The sequence below is a fragment of the Cricetulus griseus genome, chromosome 2, assembly GCF_003668045.3.
Source record: "Cricetulus griseus strain 17A/GY chromosome 2, alternate assembly CriGri-PICRH-1.0, whole genome shotgun sequence".
NCBI lineage: Eukaryota > Metazoa > Chordata > Mammalia > Rodentia > Cricetidae > Cricetulus > Cricetulus griseus.
Window position 1 is genome coordinate 36,434,228 of NC_048595.1, and position 20,307 is coordinate 36,454,534.

At 50.7% G+C, this 20,307-nt stretch overlaps 2 protein-coding genes across 3 annotated transcripts; both read right to left on the minus strand.

Annotated features, from left to right (window-relative positions):
• Positions 1 to 5,494: 5,494 nt before the first annotated feature.
• Tmem275 (transmembrane protein 275) lies at positions 5,495 to 12,810 on the minus strand. The gene is made up of 2 exons (XM_027402286.2): positions 12,697 to 12,810; positions 5,495 to 6,022 (listed from the first exon to the last, which is right to left on the minus strand). Exons 1-2 carry the CDS (start codon positions 12,808 to 12,810, stop codon positions 5,495 to 5,497), a joined length of 642 nt encoding a protein of 213 aa, XP_027258087.1.
• A 3,281-nt stretch (positions 12,811 to 16,091) lies between these two features.
• Positions 16,092 to 20,127, minus strand: Kncn (kinocilin). Of its 2 annotated transcripts, XM_027402272.2 has the most exons (4): positions 19,977 to 20,127; positions 18,957 to 19,025; positions 17,656 to 17,730; positions 16,092 to 16,879 (listed from the first exon to the last, which is right to left on the minus strand). In XM_027402272.2, the coding sequence occupies exons 1-4, from the start codon at positions 20,125 to 20,127 to the stop codon at positions 16,800 to 16,802; spliced, it is 375 nt and encodes a 124-aa protein (XP_027258073.1). In that variant the 3' UTR covers positions 16,092 to 16,799. The 2 variants fall into 2 exon arrangements, with proteins under 2 accessions (XP_027258073.1, XP_035294823.1); XM_035438932.1 differs by lacking the exon at positions 18,957 to 19,025.
• Between the last annotated feature and the right edge of the window lie 180 nt (positions 20,128 to 20,307).

The following is a 20,307-nucleotide window of genomic DNA, read 5'->3' on the forward strand; positions in this document are numbered from 1 at the left end:
GTGTATCCCAGATGTCTCAGAACCAGCCTTTCTCTGCTCGCCCTGCTGGAGACCCAAGGACCTGAAGATTCTGGGCAAACCAGAGACCCAGAATTCTTTTTGTCCTTACAGAAGTGCTCTAGGCATTACTTCCTTTGGGGGAAGAAGCTTGACCTAATAAAATTCTTAGCATATCTTCATATCGGTGGAATGTCAGGAGAGCAAGGTATAGTGATCACGACTGTGCGACCATGATAAAAGCTCAATCTTTGTCAAGAGTTACAGGCCTATGAACAGAGTCAGGATTGGGATTTTGTCAGTAAGGGCTCAGTACATGGACCAGGGTCAGGGCTGTTTGTTCCCAGGGCCAGAGCTCAGTCTATAACCAAAATAAAAGCTGTCGTGTGTCCATGATCAAAACCCAGTTTGTGTCTAAGTCCCAGTTCAATATATAATAAAGGCCAGGGGACGCAGAGTATATAATAAAGGCCTATATAACAGTATCAGAGAAATTGGTAATAAAGACCAGGTTCAGTACACTGACAAAGCAGGGATCAGGCCTTGGAATGTGACCAGTGCTAAGTTCACTCTATAATCAAGGACCAACTCTCAGTATGGACTAAGGTGAGGGTTCAAGATCAACATTAGGATTCAGTCAATGATAGACTCAGGACTTCCTTGTAACCTTGATGGATTTTATTTCCAGGTCAAGGCTTCCTCAGTATCATCAAGTTGTAGAAATGGATTATTTACTGAGTAAATTTAGGTGACTAACTCCCATTCCCAGCTCCCTGGGTTTTCCACTTCCTCGGGGTCTTTGGCCTTTAGAAGAGAAAAAGTCAAAATTGTTCATGAAACTGAAATTCCCTGTTATGTACTCAGGGTGCCCTCTGGTGGCAGTCTCTAATAGTGTTGATTTTCTCAGGCTTAGCCCTCTTTTGCTTTCCAGATGCCTGCTCCTCTGGAATAGCCTTGGAAGCCCATCGGGCCATCTTCCGTGCTCTTTCATCTCTGCACACACCCCCAACAGAGCAGTAGACACAGAGGGATCTGCAAGTGGACAGTGGACCCCCCACAAGCTTTTCTAGCTTTCTATTCAGTTGGCATCTATAATTCCTGTTATCAGGTGCATGATAAGAGTCGCATCTTTTATTCACTGGTTTGACAGGTATTGTCGTTCACCTACCTGTGTCAGGTATAGGAGTGAACATGATGACTATCTCCACTTCCTGGTTCTCATTCCTCTTCTTAATTCCTAACTCCTGGCCACAGTGCTCATGGAAACTCACTGACATCAGTTGAAGTTTGACAGAGGTTCAGATCATCCTAAGGGTCCTTCTCCATCAAATTTACAGGTTAGACTAAACTAGGCTTGAGGCCTCTGCTTCTACCTCTCCTCACACTCATTACTCATAGGCCAGAGGCTCCTAGGTCTACATACCAGGGCCCTTTTCTCCAGAACGCAGGCCTGTGGACCTGGTCCTCCTGGGCTGACAGCAAGTTTCTCCCAGAATATGGCCTTCCAACCTATACTCCAAGGCTCTAGCCAAAGTTTAGTACTTCCTCCTACAGCCTTTTCAATCTCTGCCCCAGGAAATCCAGTAGACTGTCCCATTTACCTCAGAGGCAGGTGCAGTTGCTCACGGTGACCGCTCAGCCTCAGCCCCCAACTCAACTTTGCAGTCACCTCGTAACCGGCCCCTTATTTACTGTCTCTCCTCTTCACACTGTTTCCCACACAGCAGGCAGGGCAACCTTTACAGTCATAAATCAGCTCATGCCACTTCCATGCTTAAAACCCTCCAGTGGCTCCCATCTCGCCGAGAATAAAATCCAAGCTTCTCACCCCAACCTTATGAAGCTCTCCATGGGCTGAGCAATAAAACCTTCCACACCGATCCAGTTTCACTCCCTCCAATCTCTATAGCCCTTCTCTCTGTTTTGACACACAGAGGCCAAGTTCTTACTTGTTACTTATTTCTGGGCTTCTTCAATGGCCACTTTCTGAACTAAAATGTTCTTAGCATGGCTGACTCTTGTCATTCCATTTGGAATTTAGCTTCTCTTGGAGAAGACCTCCCTAACTGCTCAGGTCCCTAAGATACTCCTTTCTATTGTGATTTCCAGCACAGGACTCTTTACTGGTTGGTGTCTTTTGGTCTTGTGTGTGTGTGAATGTGACATATGTGTGGACATGGGTGTCCCTGCATGTGTGCACAAGTGCAGTGGCCAGAAGAGAACATTAGATGTCCTGCTCTGTCATTCTCTGCCCATCTCAAGACAGGGCATCTGAAGCTGAGTCAGAAGCTCGCTTGATGGCCAGCTGGCCTCAGTAGTAACCCACCTCCCCTAGCAATGCACTGTGTTATAGGCTCAAAAGCATGGCCAGACCAGCTTTTCCATGGGTGCAGGAATCTGGCCTAAGGTCCTTGTGCATCTGTAGCAAGCACTGTTCCCTATGGAGCCACCTCTCCGGTTCTGTTTACTGTTTCCCCAAGTAGGAAGTATCCTCCCAGCACTGGGCATATGGAAAAGTTCAGGAATTATCTGTTGGATTCATTGGTAAAAACTAGGTCTCAGTGGCACTCCTAATGGGACTAGAGGAAGAAACCCCAGTTTCTGACTCCTTATGGGTTCCCTAGCCCAGGCAAGCAGCAGCTTCCTCTGAGAGGCAGGGCTTCCCGGACCACCCTAAAGTTCCTCCATGAAAAATCCTGGGGAGCACTATCCTTTCAGAAGGATCAGCTCTGTGTCCTCACTGCAGCTCTGGACCTCTGGGGGACCGAGAGTCATGTTAGAGGGCTTGGTCCTCTGCATTGTCCCTTGTAGGCATTACCAGACCCTCATGGACTCCTCACAGTCAGGGAGCTTGCTTTCAGAACCTCATCCTCACCTTGGCAGAAACAGTCTCCCAGTGGCCTGCCTGGGAGAGGCCTGCAGAGCCGTGAGGGCAGAGCTCATCTTTGGCTCTGCTGTGTATAAAGAGTAGGGTGCTCCAGGGTCTCACTGGCCATACTGCCCTGAAAGGTTCTGTCCCTTAGCTCTCCCTGGGGAAACTGTTTGAAGGGAGGCAGCCCTGGGGTGGCAGGTCTGGAGACCTGAGGTTGCTTTGCTGGGATTGGGAAGTGGGTCCCAGGGGACTTACGTGACTGAGGACATGGAGGTAGAAAATGGAGCTGAGATCATCTTCAGCTGGGGGTGGGTGGCAGGAAGGGACTTTAGGGAGTCAATATGTCTACTCCATTTTCCTCACACCACTTTTTTTTTTTTTTTGAGACAGGGTTTCTCTGTGTAGTCCTGGCTGTCCTGGATCTCTCTCTGTAGACCAGGCTGGCTTTGAACTCACAGAGATCCATCTGCCTCTGCCTCCCAAGTGTTGGGATTAAAGGTGTGTGTCACCACTGCCTGGCACACCAATAATTTTTTGATCTATTGATTTACTGACCAGAATCCTTATCTGAAGTCCATTCCTCTTCTCCTACAGAACAAGATCAGGAAGTCTTCTTGTGGGGGTGGGGTGGGAGAGGAGAGCCATGAGAGTGTAATTTGGGGCATCTGTCAACTGGGGGGGGGTTGGACTGGGTCTAGCATTGCAGAGTGTATGTGGGGTGTCTCCTTATAAGGTGTTAGGAGAAGGGAGATCCAGATCACACCTAAGACAGCATCAGTGGATGCCTCTCTCTTTGGCTACTTTCAAGGAAGTGGAAGCAGGTGATGTTTGGGACTGCAGAGCACTGATCCACAAGAGTATGGGCCTGGGGATGACCAGACATACACTCACACATGTACATGCACACATGCATGCCAACAGATACCCAACAGAAGTGACAAGATGCTGTAGGAAGAGGCCATGTGTTTTAGGTGCTGAGTGCTTTGAAAGTTAGGGACTACTGACCCTTGTGAATTTTTTTTTTTTTTTTTTTTTGGTTTTTCGAGACAGGGTTTCTCTGTGTAGCTTTTGGAGCCTATCCTGGCACTCGCTCTGGAGACCAGGCTGGCCTCGAACTCACAGAGATCCGCCTGCCTCTGCCTCCCAAGTGCTGGGATTAAAGGCATACGCCACCAACACCCGGCAACCCTTGTGAATTAATGGGGATGACTTACTCAACACCTGCTGGTAAATTTGCTTTCCTTTATGTGCCTGGAGAAAGGAGACAGCAGGAGAGGAGGGTAGGGTAAGGCAGCAGATGAAGGAAGAAAGGGCCTCAGAGATGTTGGGAAATACCTGGTCCATGGCAGAAGAGCAACAGAGTCCACCATGGGAAGAGAAAGGCTTATGAAGCCCAGAGTGGATGGGCAAGGAGTTACCACTGTCAAGGGATGGTGGGCCAGCATCGGGTCCCTTAAATTAGAGGAGGGGCTGGCTCAGAGCCACAGGATCTTCCCCCAGTCTTCTGTTCCCTGGGCCTTCTTGAAAGACCCTCTTCATATCTATGTTAGAAGTCCTCATCTACTTGCTCAGATCACTGGTATCCCTGAAGGTCTGGGCTTTGTATAGCCCTTGGAGCTCTCCTCCCTTCCCTGTCTGTGCAGGTGGCCACACTCTCAACTGCTACCCTTTGTACTCTCCTACATACATAGCTTGTCAATAGTCATTTGCACACTGCTATTCATCTCTTATAGGAGCCAAGCAAATGCACTCACAGTCACTTCTACCCTCACCCGGCCGTACATCCGACACAGCTTCTTCCATGGACATTTCCAGGCACACGGAGTCTCAGACGCCATCTTGTTTATTCACACACTCCTCTCCCCTGGGATCCCCTTTTAGCTCATCGAGGAGGGCTGGTGCCAGGATGTTAAAGTGTTTAGCTATAGGCTGCCACCATTCCCAAGACCCAGGTGCTCCTCAGAGGCTCCCAATCAGCCCCTCCCTCCATCTGCACACCACAGAGTACTGACTCAGAAAGTGCTTTATTGAGGAGCGATGCGCAGCTGGAATGCACAGAAGTGGCACAGTCGTGGTGATGGGTGTTGCTGGCAGCGAAAATCACATTGGGACCGTCAGGATTGGAACGCCTTCTCACCACCGAGGACCCCAGCCTCAGCTCTCCTGACCTTTGTCACGCTGAAAGGGTGGGTGTGCTCCATCCCGATTATCCCAGGGACCATCCTGGAGTCAGAGCCTTTGTTCCCCAATGAAAACTAAAGGGCAGAAAGGCTAGATGCCTGTCACAATGCACAGGGTCTGGTACAGCTAGCTCAATCTTCATCCCTCTTTCCACCTCGAGGGCCTGACTAGATCCCCTCAGTTGTATGAGGCTTCCTACATAGTGCTCAAACACCATGGAGAGGGACAGGTTTCCAGATCCAGGGTCCAGTTTCATCAATTCGGAGAGGAGGAGGAGGGAGGATGAAGTAGAGCTTAGAGACCCCAGGTCAAAGTCTGCTCCCTTCTAACGGGTGTGAGAGCCAATGCCATTATTCTCTCCCTTTTGGAGGTTCTAGAGACGGGACAGATGAGGCCACTTGTGTTCAGTCCTTGGCGTTACCTCTCCCCGCTTCTCCTGGCTCACTAAGAGGCAGCCAGGTCCCTAGGGAAGTTGTGCTGAGCCCCTTCGGTGCGCGGCAAGTAGCCGGCCGAGGTTGCTGGCGCAGGAGAGTCCAGGGCGAAGAGACCGGGCCCCGGGCTGGAGTGGCCAGAGGACGCCGCCGAAGCGGCAGGACTGAGCTGCACTGCGGTAGTGTCCTGAGCCGTGCGCTCGCTGCTCTCCATCTCCAGTGCCACGGTCCTTGCGCGCCCGCCGCCCTGGCCCTCCGTGGCTGAGGAGCGCGTGCGGGACACAGGTCCCCGGCGGCTGCACACGCAGCAAGCAGCGAAGAAGCCGAGAGCCACCACGAGCAGCGCCGGCCCCACCATCAGTGGCGCGTTGTGCCCGGGCAGGGAGGCGGCGAAAGCTCCTACCAGGGTCACGTTCAGGCCGGCCAGCAGCACGCACAAGCCACAGGCGCAGCACAGCGCCGGCGACGGTAGGCCCTTTAGTCGGCCTTGGGCACGGCCTGGGGGCACTGGGGCCAAGGACACAGTGCTTTTCTTTTTTTGCTTGTGGCATCAGCCCGCCCACGCCCTGCACGCCTCAAGCTCTGTCTGGCTGCCTGCCCACAATAGCACACATGTCAGGGCAAGCTCGCGGTGGTCCTGCGGACATAAAGCAAGAGGGCGAGTCAGAGGGGAGTGGGGTTATCAACTTCCAACCTGGGCTCAGTTCTGTGGCTATCTGCACTGCCTGCTAGTTGCCCAGGTCATCTTGGTCAGCCCTGGGAAACAACCCATCCAGATTGTTTTCCCACCCAGTCAACCGCTAGAGAACTTACCCTCACCTTTCCTCCGGGAAGCCTTCAGGCTCTAATTAAGAGGCTGCAAAGTGCTTGGCAGGTTGCTGGTTAAATGAGCCTTCTTTCTCTCTGACTATTTCTATTTCATAGTAACCAGAGGGCAGCTTTGGGGTTTTAAATAGTCCTTTTTCGCCCACCCCTCCCCCCCATCTCCACCCCAAGTGCTGGAGACCTGGGGATAATCTGGTTTAGTTTCCCCTTGCACAGGTGAAGAAAATGGAGCATGGAGATGCCTAGCAGTTTACTCAAGACCCCGACCCAGGACCCACTTGACTGTCTGCCCTAAGGCATAGCAATGACATTAACTTTCATCAGATGAGGCTCTGGTATGAGAGTCCCATGAGAACGATGAAGCTTTTGATGTTCGGCTGTCCACTGAGGAGGCGGTTTTCCCATGATCTGGACCCCTGAGCCCTTTCTAGACTGCATTCTAGTAAATTCCAGTGTTCTGCATTTACCACCCAGGATTCTGCAGCTGGACTTAGCTTCAAAAGCCTCATCTATGGGACAGTGGCTCAGAAAAAAAAAAAAAAAAAGTGCTTGCTGCCCAAGCCTGGCAGCCTGAGTCTGTTTCCTGGAACACAAGTAAAATGGTCCTGAAAACGAGTAAAAAGCCAGATGTGGTGGGCCAGCATCTGTAATCCCACACCCGGATTGCAAGGTAGGAGAGGTGGAGCAGGAGAATGGGCTGGGAGGTCACTGCTCAGTTAGCCTGGAGTTACACAGCACACAAGTAGAACTAGGAGAGACTTCATCTTTAAGCAAGGGGAAAGAAAGAACCAATGAAAAGTTGGCCTCTGACTTCCACATACATGCTGTAGCATGTATGCACCCACAGTGCAGAAGCAAGAGTAATATAGTCACTCTCTCAGAATGTGTGGCCTCTCAAACAAAACAAGAGTGGGGCATGCCATTAATTCCAGCACTTGAGAGGCAGAGGCAGGTGTATCTTTATGAGTTCCAGGCTAGCCAGGCCTACATAGTGAGACTATCTCAAATCAACAAAAACAAAAACAAAACCCCAAACCAAATCCTAGCATTTATGGGAATTCTGACTTATAACATGAGCTCCCAGGCCCAATGTCTTGGGAAAGCATAGTTTGTGAGCTGTGTTGTGATTGTGGTACAATGTCAGAAAAAGGTCCGAGAGAGAGAGAGAGAGAGAGAGAGAGAGAGAGAAAGAGAGAGAGAGAGAGAGAGGTCAGTTCCACAGATGGAAATGCAGGGTGAGGAATAGGAAGAGTAAGCTGGAAAAGGTAGCCTAGCACTGCTCATCTGTCTGGGGCTAATAGAACCAACATCATAGGGTATCATGAGGTTCTATTAGGGCCACTAGATACCTCACAGGATACAATGATAGTTGAATGCTTTAAGCTAAGTAAATTGCCTAAAACATCGGCAATGGACAGGAAGCACGATGAAGACAGTAGGAATCTCAGCCCTGAGAGGCAGATCATGTCAGATTTGGAAACAATAGTTTCTTTATCCAAACTCCTGACAAAGAAAGATTGTTGAGGGCATCTAAGCTGCCTCTAGGAAGCTTCTGGTGTGTGGCCCAACCAGCTTCCAGGCAGCCGCTAAAAGCGTGCAGCTGTTGACACCCATTCACACCCATATCTTCCCTGAACTACTACAGCCACTTGACACTTAATAAGCACATTTTACAGCCGAGGAAACTGAGGCTGAGATCAGGAAGTGGATGGGAGCTTTGTGGACTAAAAGGAAAAAGCACCTGAGAGCCGAGAACAGACAACGTGGTGCACACTGTACACAGCCGTGTTACATTTCAAGAGTTTTAACCCCAGGAGGTTCATGGGATTACCAGTTCTTCATCTCTCACACCCCTGCCTGTTCCCTCCCCCCCCTACAGTTACCAGTATCTGATATTCTAGGGCAAAGGCAAGGTCTTTTTTCTTGTAGTGAAGGTTTAGTTGGAGGCTGAGTGGTGGTGCCTCGGGCCCCAGCTTTGGACAAGGGGAGCCTTGGATGGCCCAAAGGCCCAAAGGCCTGAGGATCTCATTTCTTTGTCTATATAGGATCTGAGGACCCCAGATGCCCCTGGTTCTATTTTGTTATGAGGACTCTGGTTAGCAAAGCCGAGCAAGCTGTTCACTAGATATTTCAGATCTTACTGATTTGTCTCATTTTGTTTTTCTTTTGGTAGTGGTGGAGGTCAAGTTTAGGCTTAGGCTTCAATTCTTAGGTGAGCCCCTACAACTGAGCTATTTATCACTGCCCCCACCCCAACCCCCATCACTTTTTGAGACCCAGGCTCACTGAATTACCCAGTTGGCCTTGAACTTTGGATCCTCCTTAGTAGCTTGGATCACAGGCTTGTCCTACCAGGTCTAGCTGAGCTTCTCCTCCTCTGAGCACATGTTAAAACAGCATCTCCAGGGCAAGGAACTGTGATGAGTCATCCCTAAACTGAACTACTGGATTTGGAAGCTTGACCCTTTGGACTTTATTCTGTTGCTACTGCTGCAAATCCTCCAGCTCCTTTGTGTTTCATTCCAGTTTAAGCCCTCAAGCCTAGCACTTGAGCACAGGAAAGATCACTGCTCTGAATATTCAGTTGCGAAGACTAAAAGAACTTTGCTTTAGTGAGTCCGTGGAGATCACCTAAATCTAGCCCTGCTGGGGGAGTAAACCCAGGGTCTCATGCTTGGAAAGCAAGAGCTCTACCACTGAGCCACATCCTTAGACTTTTTTTTGGAAACAGGGTCTTGCTAAATTGCTAAGCTGGCCAGGATGGCCTTGAACTTGAACTTGTGATCCTTGTGCCCTCCACTCCTGAGGAGGTGAAATTACAGCTATGTATCACCACACTCTACAACCAAGTCCTCTATAGATGGGAGAAACTGAGGCTTGGAATGGGAGAGGTCATGGAGGGAGACTGTGCTAAGCCAGAACACAGCATTTACCCAGCACAGACAGGGCTCTTGACCACTGATGTTTGCTGCCCATGAACCTGGCAAAGCTGTTCTCCCTCCCCGAAGTCCCGCTTCCGGTCAGCAAGGTCTTGTGATCTTTATTTGGATGTCTAGTATAGAAGCAGTTTGGGGCAGAGGCAGGGTCAGGAACTTGGGAAAGGGTCTCAGAGGTGACCATAAATTTGGATTTCAGCTGCTAGGCAACTTGGTATAGCTGGGGTCTCTCCCCAGCACCTTAATTATCTGAATATAAAGGGAGGGATGTAGTAAGGGATGGTTATCTCTGAACTGAGGTCTCTTGTCAACCTCATGCCCCTTGTTTAACTACCTGAGGTTTGTGAAGGTAGAAATAGGGGCCAGTTTAGAAGTCCCTATCAAAACATCACAAGGTATTGTAAAAGGACCACACTGATCAGTAATATGACTGTACTTGTTCATTTCTCCAAATTCTTTGCTTTAGGCTGAATTAGGCTATTTCCCAAAGAAGTCACGGCTGTACCTGGGTTCTCTCTCTCTCTCTCTCTCTCTCTCTCTCTCTCTCTCTCTCTCTCTCTCTCTTCGTGTGTGTAGATCAGAGGAAACCTCAAATTCTTCAGATGCTACACACACACACACACACACACACACACACACACACACACACACACACACATACTTCTTTTGAAAGACTGTTGCTGTTGATTATAATTACCCAGGTAAGCATCAGCAAGCTTGGGGTGGCCATCAGTAGGTAGAGCTTAGAGCTTGGGTGACAGTTTCTGCCTGGTGCCCTGTGTCAGCCTGTCTCAGACCATGAGTCTAAGATTTCTGTGTTGAATAAAAGCAACTGGCTGGCTGGCAGCAGCTGCTAGGCCTCCCAGCCCTGGCTCCTGCTTCAAGAGCCTCTGGGTAAAGCCCAAGCAAGGCCTTTGGTAAAGGCACTTTGGTAAAGTGCCCTGGCCTTGGCCTCCATGTGTGTTCCTGACTTTTTGCTCAGTCAAAGCCCTTTATTGTCCTTTGACTGGGAACTCTTCCTTTTCTTCTTAGTCCCTAAAGTTTGGACAAGGCCTGTCCTCTGGGACCCCAGACTAATGCTCACTCTATTCTCAACTCTACTCCATCCTCAGAGAGCCTCCTACATCACTGTTACTCATTGCCTGCCGGGGCTTATTCATTACGCTGCAAGTTCTCAGCTCTTGCCAAATGGATTCTGCCTCCCCAGGGCCCAGAGAGACACCATCATCCCTCTCCAGTTAATGGCCAGAACCTTTCCCACCCTCTGACATATGCAAACACATGTGTCTCTCTGGGCCCTGGGGAGGCAGAATCCATTTGGCTTCACATGCTCCTACGATGCCCCCCTGTTTACAGTGGGTCTTCATGCCTCTAGGCAGCAAGCGGTCCCAGAGCTCCTCATGGGCTGTTCCACTCTCACACTCCTAACTGTGAGGTAGGAGTCCCATTTGGAAGGTCTCCACAGGCTTTTCAGGCTCTCATTCTAGCACAGTAGATGGCCCAAGTGACAAAGGATTCTGCATCACACAGCCCTGTGTCCATTAGACCAACCTTTGTACCCATCCAGACAACAGTGGCTCTGCTGCCCTCGGTGTTTTGTTTCTTTTCAGTTCTTCCTGATGCTCTAAGATGCATTCCTAGTCCCTAGCCAGGGGACATGTATGGGCAGACAGTCTAGGCCTCCGCCTCTACAACAGTAATTGAGCTACCTGGAACAACAGGAGGGATGGTCAGTGGGGACCGTACACTGCTGGAGTGGAGCTGGCCTTCCTCCACCTCCTTCTAAGGGGTAGTGACTAGCTCCATTTCCCCCTCCTCCCTGCCCTGTCTTTCTGAGGCTCTTGCTCTATTTGTTCCTTGACTTCTTATCCCCATTTTCCAGGTCCTTCACCTCATTTCATCTACCCTGCCCCCCCATGTTGTGCCCTCTAGGACTTTGTCATCCTTGGCATCACCCTGAATCAGCCCACCTTGGAGGAATCTGACATCCTGCTCTCCACTATACTCCTGCTTCCATCATTATACAAACTCTTTGATAGCACCTACTGTGTGCCCAACAATGTCCCAAGCTGTTATGGTTCCAGCATGGCTTGTCCCTCCTAAACTCATGAAGAAATCAGGTTTCTTAGTGGTGGGGCTGGGATGTAAGGCCCATCCCTTTAAAAAGTGGTTAGGAGTTGGGCCTTTAATCCCAGTAATCAGGAGGTAGGGGCTAGCCTGCTATATACAGTAAGACCCTTTCTCAAAAAAAAGGTGATTAGGTACTGTATGGACTTCCCAGTCTCCAGAATAGTGTAAGTTACTGTAAGATTGTCTGTCTTAGGTATTTTCTTACAACAATGGAAAATAGATAATGATATAAGCCCTTTATATGTATTAATTCATTTAATCTCACAACAGTCCTAAGAAGTAAACATATTACCGTCCTTTTTTGACAAATAAGAAAGTGCAGATTCAGGTTAAATTAATTATTTAAGGACATAAACCTGGTGGTAATATGGCAGAGCCAGGTCTATGATCTAGGCTCTGTCTCCTAAGTCTGTACCTGAGCCAGTGCAGTTCCAGGACTGCACGCTGTCCCTTGCTGTAGTTGTTCTTTGACGGCATGCCATCCCCAGAGCCCTACCTCTTTGCCATGGTCCTCGTCTCTGATTCTTGCTGTGACCATCTGTTACCCACACTGACTTTACTTCAGTTCCTCTTGTGATTTTGTCTCGTCTAGTTGTCCTGACCGTGCCAATCAGCAAAGCTCAGCCCTGTCTCAGCCCAGCTTCCTGCCTTCTGTCTTCACCCAAACTCTTAAGCCTGGGAGATGAGAAGAAACCCCACTGGGCCACACCAAGGGGCTGTATACCTGCAACTGCATCTCCACGACTCCCCTTCCTGGCCTGAGCTCACCAAGCCCTCGGTGGATCATACCTCCTCCTAGGATCTGTTGCCTGTCTCATCTTCAATCCAACCCAATCATGGTTTTGAGCTAGCAGTCTCTCTGCTTTTTGAATACATGGCCTATACTCCACAATTCACTCCCTTCCCAAGGGCATCCACTCCAGTCTGACTTCTGTCCCATCATGTTCCTGCCTGTCTATTCACAAGGTCTTCAGTGACCCCTTGTCACTGAGCTTAATGAACATGGTTCAGCTCTTGGTCTCTGCTTTTGAAGCCTTCTTAACCCCACTTCCTGGGAATACCGCCTCTGTGTGTAGGTTTCTTCAATGTTGCCTTTTCCCCAAAGGTCACAGCCTCAGGAGGAAGGAACACTCAGGCTTGGCCCTGGGCCCTCCTTCACCCCAGTCTCCCTCCACACACTTGCCACCCATCTTGGGGCCCTTTAGAGCCTTCTTCCAAGGATCTTTCCAGTCCATCATTTCTTCTCTTGTCCTACTGCTCCATCTCGCTCATTCCCCATTCCTCCTCAGACTGCTGCTCTATCAGCCCACATTCCTCTAGGTACCCTCTTGACTCTGCTCTGGGGGTCTGAGCTGACCAGGTTTGGAGAGCTGCTCTCCATGTCAGCTTTGTCCTCAGCTAGCTCCCCCGGCTCTACCTTCCTGTGCAGAGAATGCATCATGGGGCCTCCTGTGTTCAGGACTGGAGTACCTACCTCTTCTCAGTGAACATTAGTGAAACAAATGGGAAGGGAACATTGGCCGTAGATGCCAGGGAAGTATTGTCTTCTGGGCTTCACTTGTCTCTGAGATTTGGAGTTGCTATCTGCCAGCTTCTCTCAGCTTTCTCCTAACTTGGGGCGTTGGAGAAAGAGTAGGGGGTAGAGGGAGGTCCCAGGGCAGACTCTTCTGTTAACAGCAGCAGGGACCAGGGTAGGGCAGGAGAGCCAAGGCAGCCAGCCAGTCAGCCAGCCGGTCTGGGGGTGTGTCTGCTGTCCTCTAATCCCCCTTTCTCTTTCTCACTTTTGTTTTCTCAAGACCAGAGATCCCTTGTGTGGTACCCTCCTTTCTCTCGGAGTTCAGAGCAGGATAAACATTTTCCCCTTCCCCTCAGCAGTCCCTCCAGAGTCCTTGCCCACTCACTAACACCCCCCAAATTTCTGTGTTGCACTTGCCTGAGAGGGCGCGTGGACACTCCCCTGCTGCGACCAGGCTGACCCCTGAGCGAAGAGACTTGCGGGGTCCCAGGGGTTGGTCAGGCTCAGGGCACGGACTGATGCCCCGCCTTGCAGAGCTGGCTCAGCAGACGACGCAGGCAGGGGCTCTGCGGGCAGGGTGGGCACACGGGGCCGAGATCCGCTGTCCTTTCTTTTCTGCTGGGTGGCAGCACCGGGCGGTGGGCTGGAGGCAACGACGCAGGCTGGGACAGCAGAACCTGCCTGTGGATCACAGCAGCCTCTTTCTGGACGGAGCCCCTTCCCCGCGCGTGGGCGGCCAACCTCGCCCAGCTCCCACCTACTGCCTCCAGCCTACAAGCTCAGCGCGTCCTTCTCGCCTTCGCTCCTTTGGGTTCCTGGTTTGCGAGCACCCCAGCAACTAATTCCCTGCCGCCCACACTGTCTAGGCTGCAGTTTATCTCACCCTGTGTGGAAACAGTGTCGCTCCTTTCAGGACGCCCCTGCCTGCAGTCTTTAGCATTTGTGCAGCCCTGGAAGGCCTGCTGCTGTGGAGGGGTTAGAGAGAGTTTTCCCAGGGGTGGGGTTTCTTTTCAACACCCCTTCCCTAATTTGAGTCCAGCACTCTAGAAAGGGGTGTGGCTGCATGCCCTTTTAAGGCATGGGATGAAGGTCCAGGAGGATGCCCTGGGCAGAGGCAGCTTGAGGCTGAACTTTATCACAGAGAGGCCTGGATAGACATGGGAGAGTGTGGCTGGAGGACACCTCTGCCCACTGTCCCTTCATTAATCTATAAATTCATTCACAAATCCACCTGATCTGTCCACATACCAGGCATCCTTCCTTCCCAGCACGGGCCAACGAGGACCTGTCAAAACAATCCTCCATTTGCAGATGAGTCAGGCCCAAGGCTTCCAGCTTCTTGCTCTGGCCCCTGGAGGCCTGAACCAAGATGGGAGTCTCAGTTCCACTCCCCTACCTGTAGCAGTTTTCCTCCAGATGGGTCCAGTAAGCAGGTGACTTCAAAGGGCTGCCCAGACCAAGCATCACCCAGCTTTGCTTTACTGCTATGTTCTCAGCACCTGGTCCAACACTGAGAGGGCTCAGCCATGGCCCAGGATCCAGGTGTTGGGGCTTCTAGAAAGAACCCATTTCCTTTCGGAGTAGACACCTGGAAGAGCTGGGTCTCTGTCGACTCCCAAACCCGTGCTGACCCTACACTGGAAGGTTCTGTTGCTGCTCAGAAGTACTGCCTAAACACTACCCAGCACTCTATTGCTGCTCTTCTCCAAGCAGGGCCAGGAGAGAAGGTGCTCTTCACGGGGGCCACTGGGGAGAGTGGGTGCTACTGGAGAGGTTGCATCTGAACATCTGCCGCTGATGGAGAATGGAGGTTCAGAAAGCTCACAGCAGGGCAAAGGGGAATGGAAGGGCCAGGCCCCCCGGAGCTCCCACTCACCACATGGCTCTGCCAGCTTCTCTAACGGATGTAGCGCTTGCTTTTTCATGTGATTTTTTTTTTTTTTTTTTGTTTATTCCACAATGGCTCCTCAGGCACCAGGCTTACCATCCGATTTCAGGGAGATCCTGCCTGGGAGGATCAAATGGAGGGGAGCTACCTTCTCCCCAGCTTAGGACTTGTATCTTCCGTTTCCATTCTCTACCTTTGGGCATCTCTTTGGAGCACAGAGGTAGGTCTGCAGGCGGATAGGAGGAAGGGGTTTCTCATCCGTCAAGGAAGCTTGAGCGGTGATGATGTTGAGGAAAAGGAGGAGGAAAGAAGTGGCAAGGAGCAGGCAAAAGGGTGGAGAGAAAGTGCACCTTCCCTCAGTGGAGGAACCAGTCCACAGCTGACCAGCATTTGTGAAACCCACCCCTTGGGGATGTTGGCCCTCTGTTGGCAGGGAGCTGAGCTCTATGGCTATGCAAATGTGAGGAAAACAGGCTCTCCCACACGGCCAGTTTTCCAACATCCACTGTGTGTCTTCTGTGTAGCTGACCCCTTGCCCTCATGCTCGACGTGGAGACACAGACCAGTGCTATTCAAGTGATAGCTGTCCGTGGAACTACTGGGGCAGTGTCAGAGAAGGCTTCTGAGAGGAGTCATTTGCAAGGGTCCTGCAAGAATAAGAGTGTTCCCAGCTTGTCTTCTCCTCAAAGCAGGACAAGGAGCAGGTGTCTGTGGAGACCAAACACCCTCCACATCTGCACCTCCCGGTTGCTGTTCCGGGAGGTGCAGATGTGGAGGGTGGCGCTGTCTTCTGCCTGTGCATGTGCATCTGGGTCTCCCTGTCTCAAACCTTATGGTGGATGTGCCATAATGTAGCTCCTCAGGAAAGCCTAGTGGGTAGGCTTTTCCTTCACTGATTTTAAGCCACTAGTATTTGCTGAGCACCTACTGTGTGTCATGCTGGGTGCTAGGGACTAGGGGAAAAAAAAGCATCATTCATAATATTTAGGTAGGTTTGAGAATTGTTTTTGCAAGGTCTAGGGAAATAGCTGAGTGGTAGAGTGTTTGCCTAGCATGTACAAGAACCTGGGTTCAGTACTCAGAGTAGAAAACAAATAGAATTGCTGACTTCAGCTTGGCATGATTGAGCACAGATCAACCTAGGCTATGAGACCCTGTCTTAAACAAACAAACAAACACAATTTTTTAAAAAATTATTTATTTATTTATTATGTATACAGTTATCTGCATGCATGCTTGCACACTAGAAGAGGGAGCCAGATCTCATTATAGATGGTTGTGAGCCACCATATGGTTGCTGGGAACTGAACTCAGGACCTCTGGAAGAGCAGTCAGTGCTCCTAACCTCTGAGCCATCTCTCCATCCCCACAGTTGTTTTTGAGAAAAAGAATTCAAGCCTTCCTGGAGGTTCCAAGAGAAAGGGAGACACAGGCTGCTAGAATAGGACAAGAGGGGGGTGTAACTATGGGATTCTGAGCGGGCCTTTTAGAGGGAGCAGGGAGTCTTTTCCTTGCAAAGAGAAGTGGGGAGAACAGGAGCTTCTGGGGGCTGTCTGGAGCCAGGTGCTGAGGAGTCCTGGGTGGAGAAGTACAACAGCAATGGTGTCAGCACTGAGCTTAGCGGGAAAGTCACCTCGCTCATGGTCATTTGTGCTCCTGACATAGACATGACAGTCTCAGCTAGGAGCCCCATCTGTGGTTCCTGTGGTCAGATTCTATGGTCAGGATAAAACAACCGTCTCTGGCTGCAGTCACGACCCTGAACCAAATCCCAACAAGAGATCAACAAGGGAACAAAGTTGAGATGTTGTCCAGGGGATGAGCCCAGGGGAGAGAGTGAAGCCATTGGGGCCCTGTGGGTCATGCAACAATGCCAGAAGTGAGGAGATCTGCTATGAAGAACCTCACTGGAAGAGAAGGTAGGTCCACTATCCCCAGGGATCATCTCTGGATCTTCTAGCTTGAAGGAGAGCCCTGAGATAGCAGTACCAGGAGAGGGGAGGGAGGGATAGGAGGCAGTGCCTTAGCTCTCCTCAGTTCCCCGGCCTCCAGGCTTCAGCTTCTCCAGGGTTCTGGTCACAGTGGACAGGCTGCTACGGGCTCCTGGAGAAGACAGCAGGATGGAGATGCTTGAGTACAAACACCCATTGAGTTGTCAGGTCAGAGAGCCCAAAGAGTGGGGGGGTCAGAACTCTCCAGGACCTAGGGCAGAGGGGGAGGAGGAGGGGAGTCCTAGGGACCAAGTAGAGTGTTAGGAGGGCAGGACTCAGGAGCTGATGCTGGTCCCACTGCCTCTTAGCTGTGATCTTGGATATGTCAAGAAACCTCTCTGCCTCAGTTGCCCCATGAAAAACAAACAAACAATGAAGTTTACTGTAGCACTTCCCTGCATGTGGTTGTGAGAACCAAGCTGCTATGTATGTAAAGTGGTTGGGGCAGCATCTGGAATGAGCCCTTCTGCGGAGTAGGCACTGGGGGCAGCACACATCAACATTTGGGGTTGGGTTGCCTCAGAGACATTCCTCCCTGGGGTTTCACAGGGTGGAGGACAGGGTCAGGAGTGGAGAAGATGCCCAGTTTCAGGTATCATTGCCAAGAGCTAGACTCTAGCAGGGAGCAGAGTGGACAGTAACCAGGGCATGAGGCCCAAAGGGTAGGAGAAGGGAAAGTAGGGGGCCCTGTGTCTCAGGGTTCATGCTGGGCAAAGTAGGGAAGCCCTAAAGACAAATTGCACACATGGAAGCTGACCCAACATCACTGCTTCCCTGGGCTGGGGACTCCTCCCTGCCTATGACCCTCAAGGCTCCTCCCAGGACATATAAGGCTGCTCAGTCAGAGAGCAGAGACAAAAGATAGACTCCAGAACTTCAGGCGCTTACCTTCCTTATTGCTGCTGTTGTTAGACCTTCCCTCCCCATGGTCTGGTCCTGAGTTAGGATGGACTCTTAGGTTTCCTGTAGAATGAGATCACCCCAAATTCCCTTTTACTGGATTATTCCCAAATCCATCCAGGTTTGAGAAGGGAAGTTCTTTTTGCTGTCTAATCTCCATCCAGGGCTGTCTCCATTCTACTGTATTCCTCCAGGTCTCCCATATTATCTGGCTGGCTTGGGGAGGGGCAGGAGAATTGAGTCCTTGAAGGAGGTGGCAGTGGTATCTATCTGTCTGTGTATCTGTCTGTGTGTCTATCTATCTATCTATCTATCTATCTATCTATCTATCTATCTATCTGTGTATCTATCTATCTGTGTATCTATCTATCTATCTATTTATCTATTTATCTATGTATCTGTGTATCTATGTATGTATGTATCTATCTGTGTATCTATCTATGTATCTATCTCTATCATCTTTCTTTCTTCCTTTCTTTCTTATTTTTTTAAAGATTTTATTTATTTATTATGTATACAATATTCTGCTTCCATATATATCTGCACACCAGAAGAGGGCACCAGATCTCATAACAGATGGCTGTGAGCCACCATGTGGTTGCTGGGAATTGAACTCAGGACCTCTGGAAGAGCAGTCAGTGATCTTAACCTCTGAGCCATCTCTCCAGCCCTCTTTCTTATTATTGAGACAGGGTTTCTCTGTGTAGCCCTGTCTGTCCTGGAACTCAATGTAGACAAGACTGGCCTTGAACTCACAGAGATCTGCCTGTCTCTGCCTCCCTAGTGCTGGGATTAAAGGCATGTGCCACCACTAATCGACCAGGGGTGACAGGTTTTTAAGGAGGGAACTAGGGATATATATGTGAAGCTACACAGGACTGAGGGCGTTGGGAGTCTGGATGTAGGCTGTAGAAGTAAGAAGGGAACTATTAAGAGGTCATGGAACCCAAGGGGAGGTAGAGAGCTTTTATGGGACTTGAGGATCTGGAGATCTTGGAGACTTTGGGGAAGTGAAAAGATTCTTAAGGTAGATTCCTGAGGTTTAGCTATGTCTGCTCAGGCAGATGGCTGGATTCTGCTACTCTGTAGCCATGGTGACACTGGCATACAACACACGCACACACACACACACACACACACACACACACACACACACACACACACACACACGCTCCAGTATGCAGCCAGGAGCAGTCTCACACATGGGCATGGTCAGTGACTCACAAGTTTGCACACAAAAGGTATTGCATCATACTTGTCAGAGGGCTTGTGGGGGAGGAACCACTCACCTAGTGCAGGTAGGATGTGGTCCAGATTGAACCGAGCCTTCAGGAAGGGGTAGGCGAAGATGAGGAGCCCTGAGGAGGGACACAGAGAATGCTGGGAGTGGGTGGTTTGTGAGGTGATGTAGGAGGGCAGAGGTACAGAGGATCAGGACTCTGTGTGTGTGTAGGTGTGTGTGTAAGTGTGTGTGTGTGTAGGGGTGTGTGTGTATATGTGTGTGTAGGTGTGTGTGTAAGTGTGTGTGTGTAGGTGTGTGTGTGTGTGTGTAGGTGTGTGTGTAAGTGTGTGTGTGTGTGTGTGTGTGTAGATCCCCAGCACTCAGACTCAGCCCTGGCAGGGTCTCTATCTGGGGAGGGGGGCACAGGTTTGCAGGCTCCTGGTTCGATTGTTTAGGTTTAGCAGGCTGGTTACTTTCCTTCTGGGCCAGCTGACACCAGTATCACTGCCCTCCCCCTCAGCTCTCTCCTCTCTCAAGACCTCTAGGGTGGCCTTCTAGGATCCATTGCTGCTCCTTCCCACTCAGGCCTGATGTTTAGGAAGCCATAGGCTGGGGTCCTGGCCCACTGTCCCCACAGATGAAGTGTTTCTGGCACTCTGTGTTTGAAGCTATGCCTGGAGGGCCCAGCCTGGAGCTCCAGGTTCTTCTGGGACAGTGGGGTGGGGTGAGAGATGGCATTCTACATCAATGGGCCTAGCCAGGACAGACAGACAGACAGAACTGCTGCTGACACAATGGAGGAGAGGAGGGTCTTTCGTCTGAGCTATGAATCTTCCCATAAACACGTGATCCCACCAGGTAGCATGGAAGGTATGAAGAACCAGTCTATCCTTCCTAGTCACACCCAAAGGAGCTCCAGGCTGGCTACCTTCCTGCATACTGGGGCTATAGTACTTACAACTTCCTCTCTCCCCAACTGATTTCCACTGACCAGTCCTGCCCCCCACACCCATCTTTCATTTACCTCCCCAGACCCCTGATTCCCAGGGAAATCTCCTCCCCCCACTTTAGGCCAGTGCCTGCTCACCAAGACCAGCGGCACCAAGAAAGATACCACCCACAGCAGCTGCAGCCTTGGACACGGAGACACCGATGATGGTGCTGCCAGCCACCAGGCCGAGGGCCACACAGGCCAGCTGCAGGCAGCGGAAGTCTCTGGTGCTGATGGGGATGTCCATGCAGGTCTACCAGGGCTCTGCTTCCAGGCCTCCTGGGAATCTTGGTCTTCTTGGATGGATGCCTCCTTGTTGGAGTGCCACATCCAGGGTGGAAACTTCTGGGCTGTAAGTCTCTAGGCCGCTAACTCTGGGATTCATCTGCAACCTTATCCCACAGCTCTCCAGGGGCCCCCAGCCCTA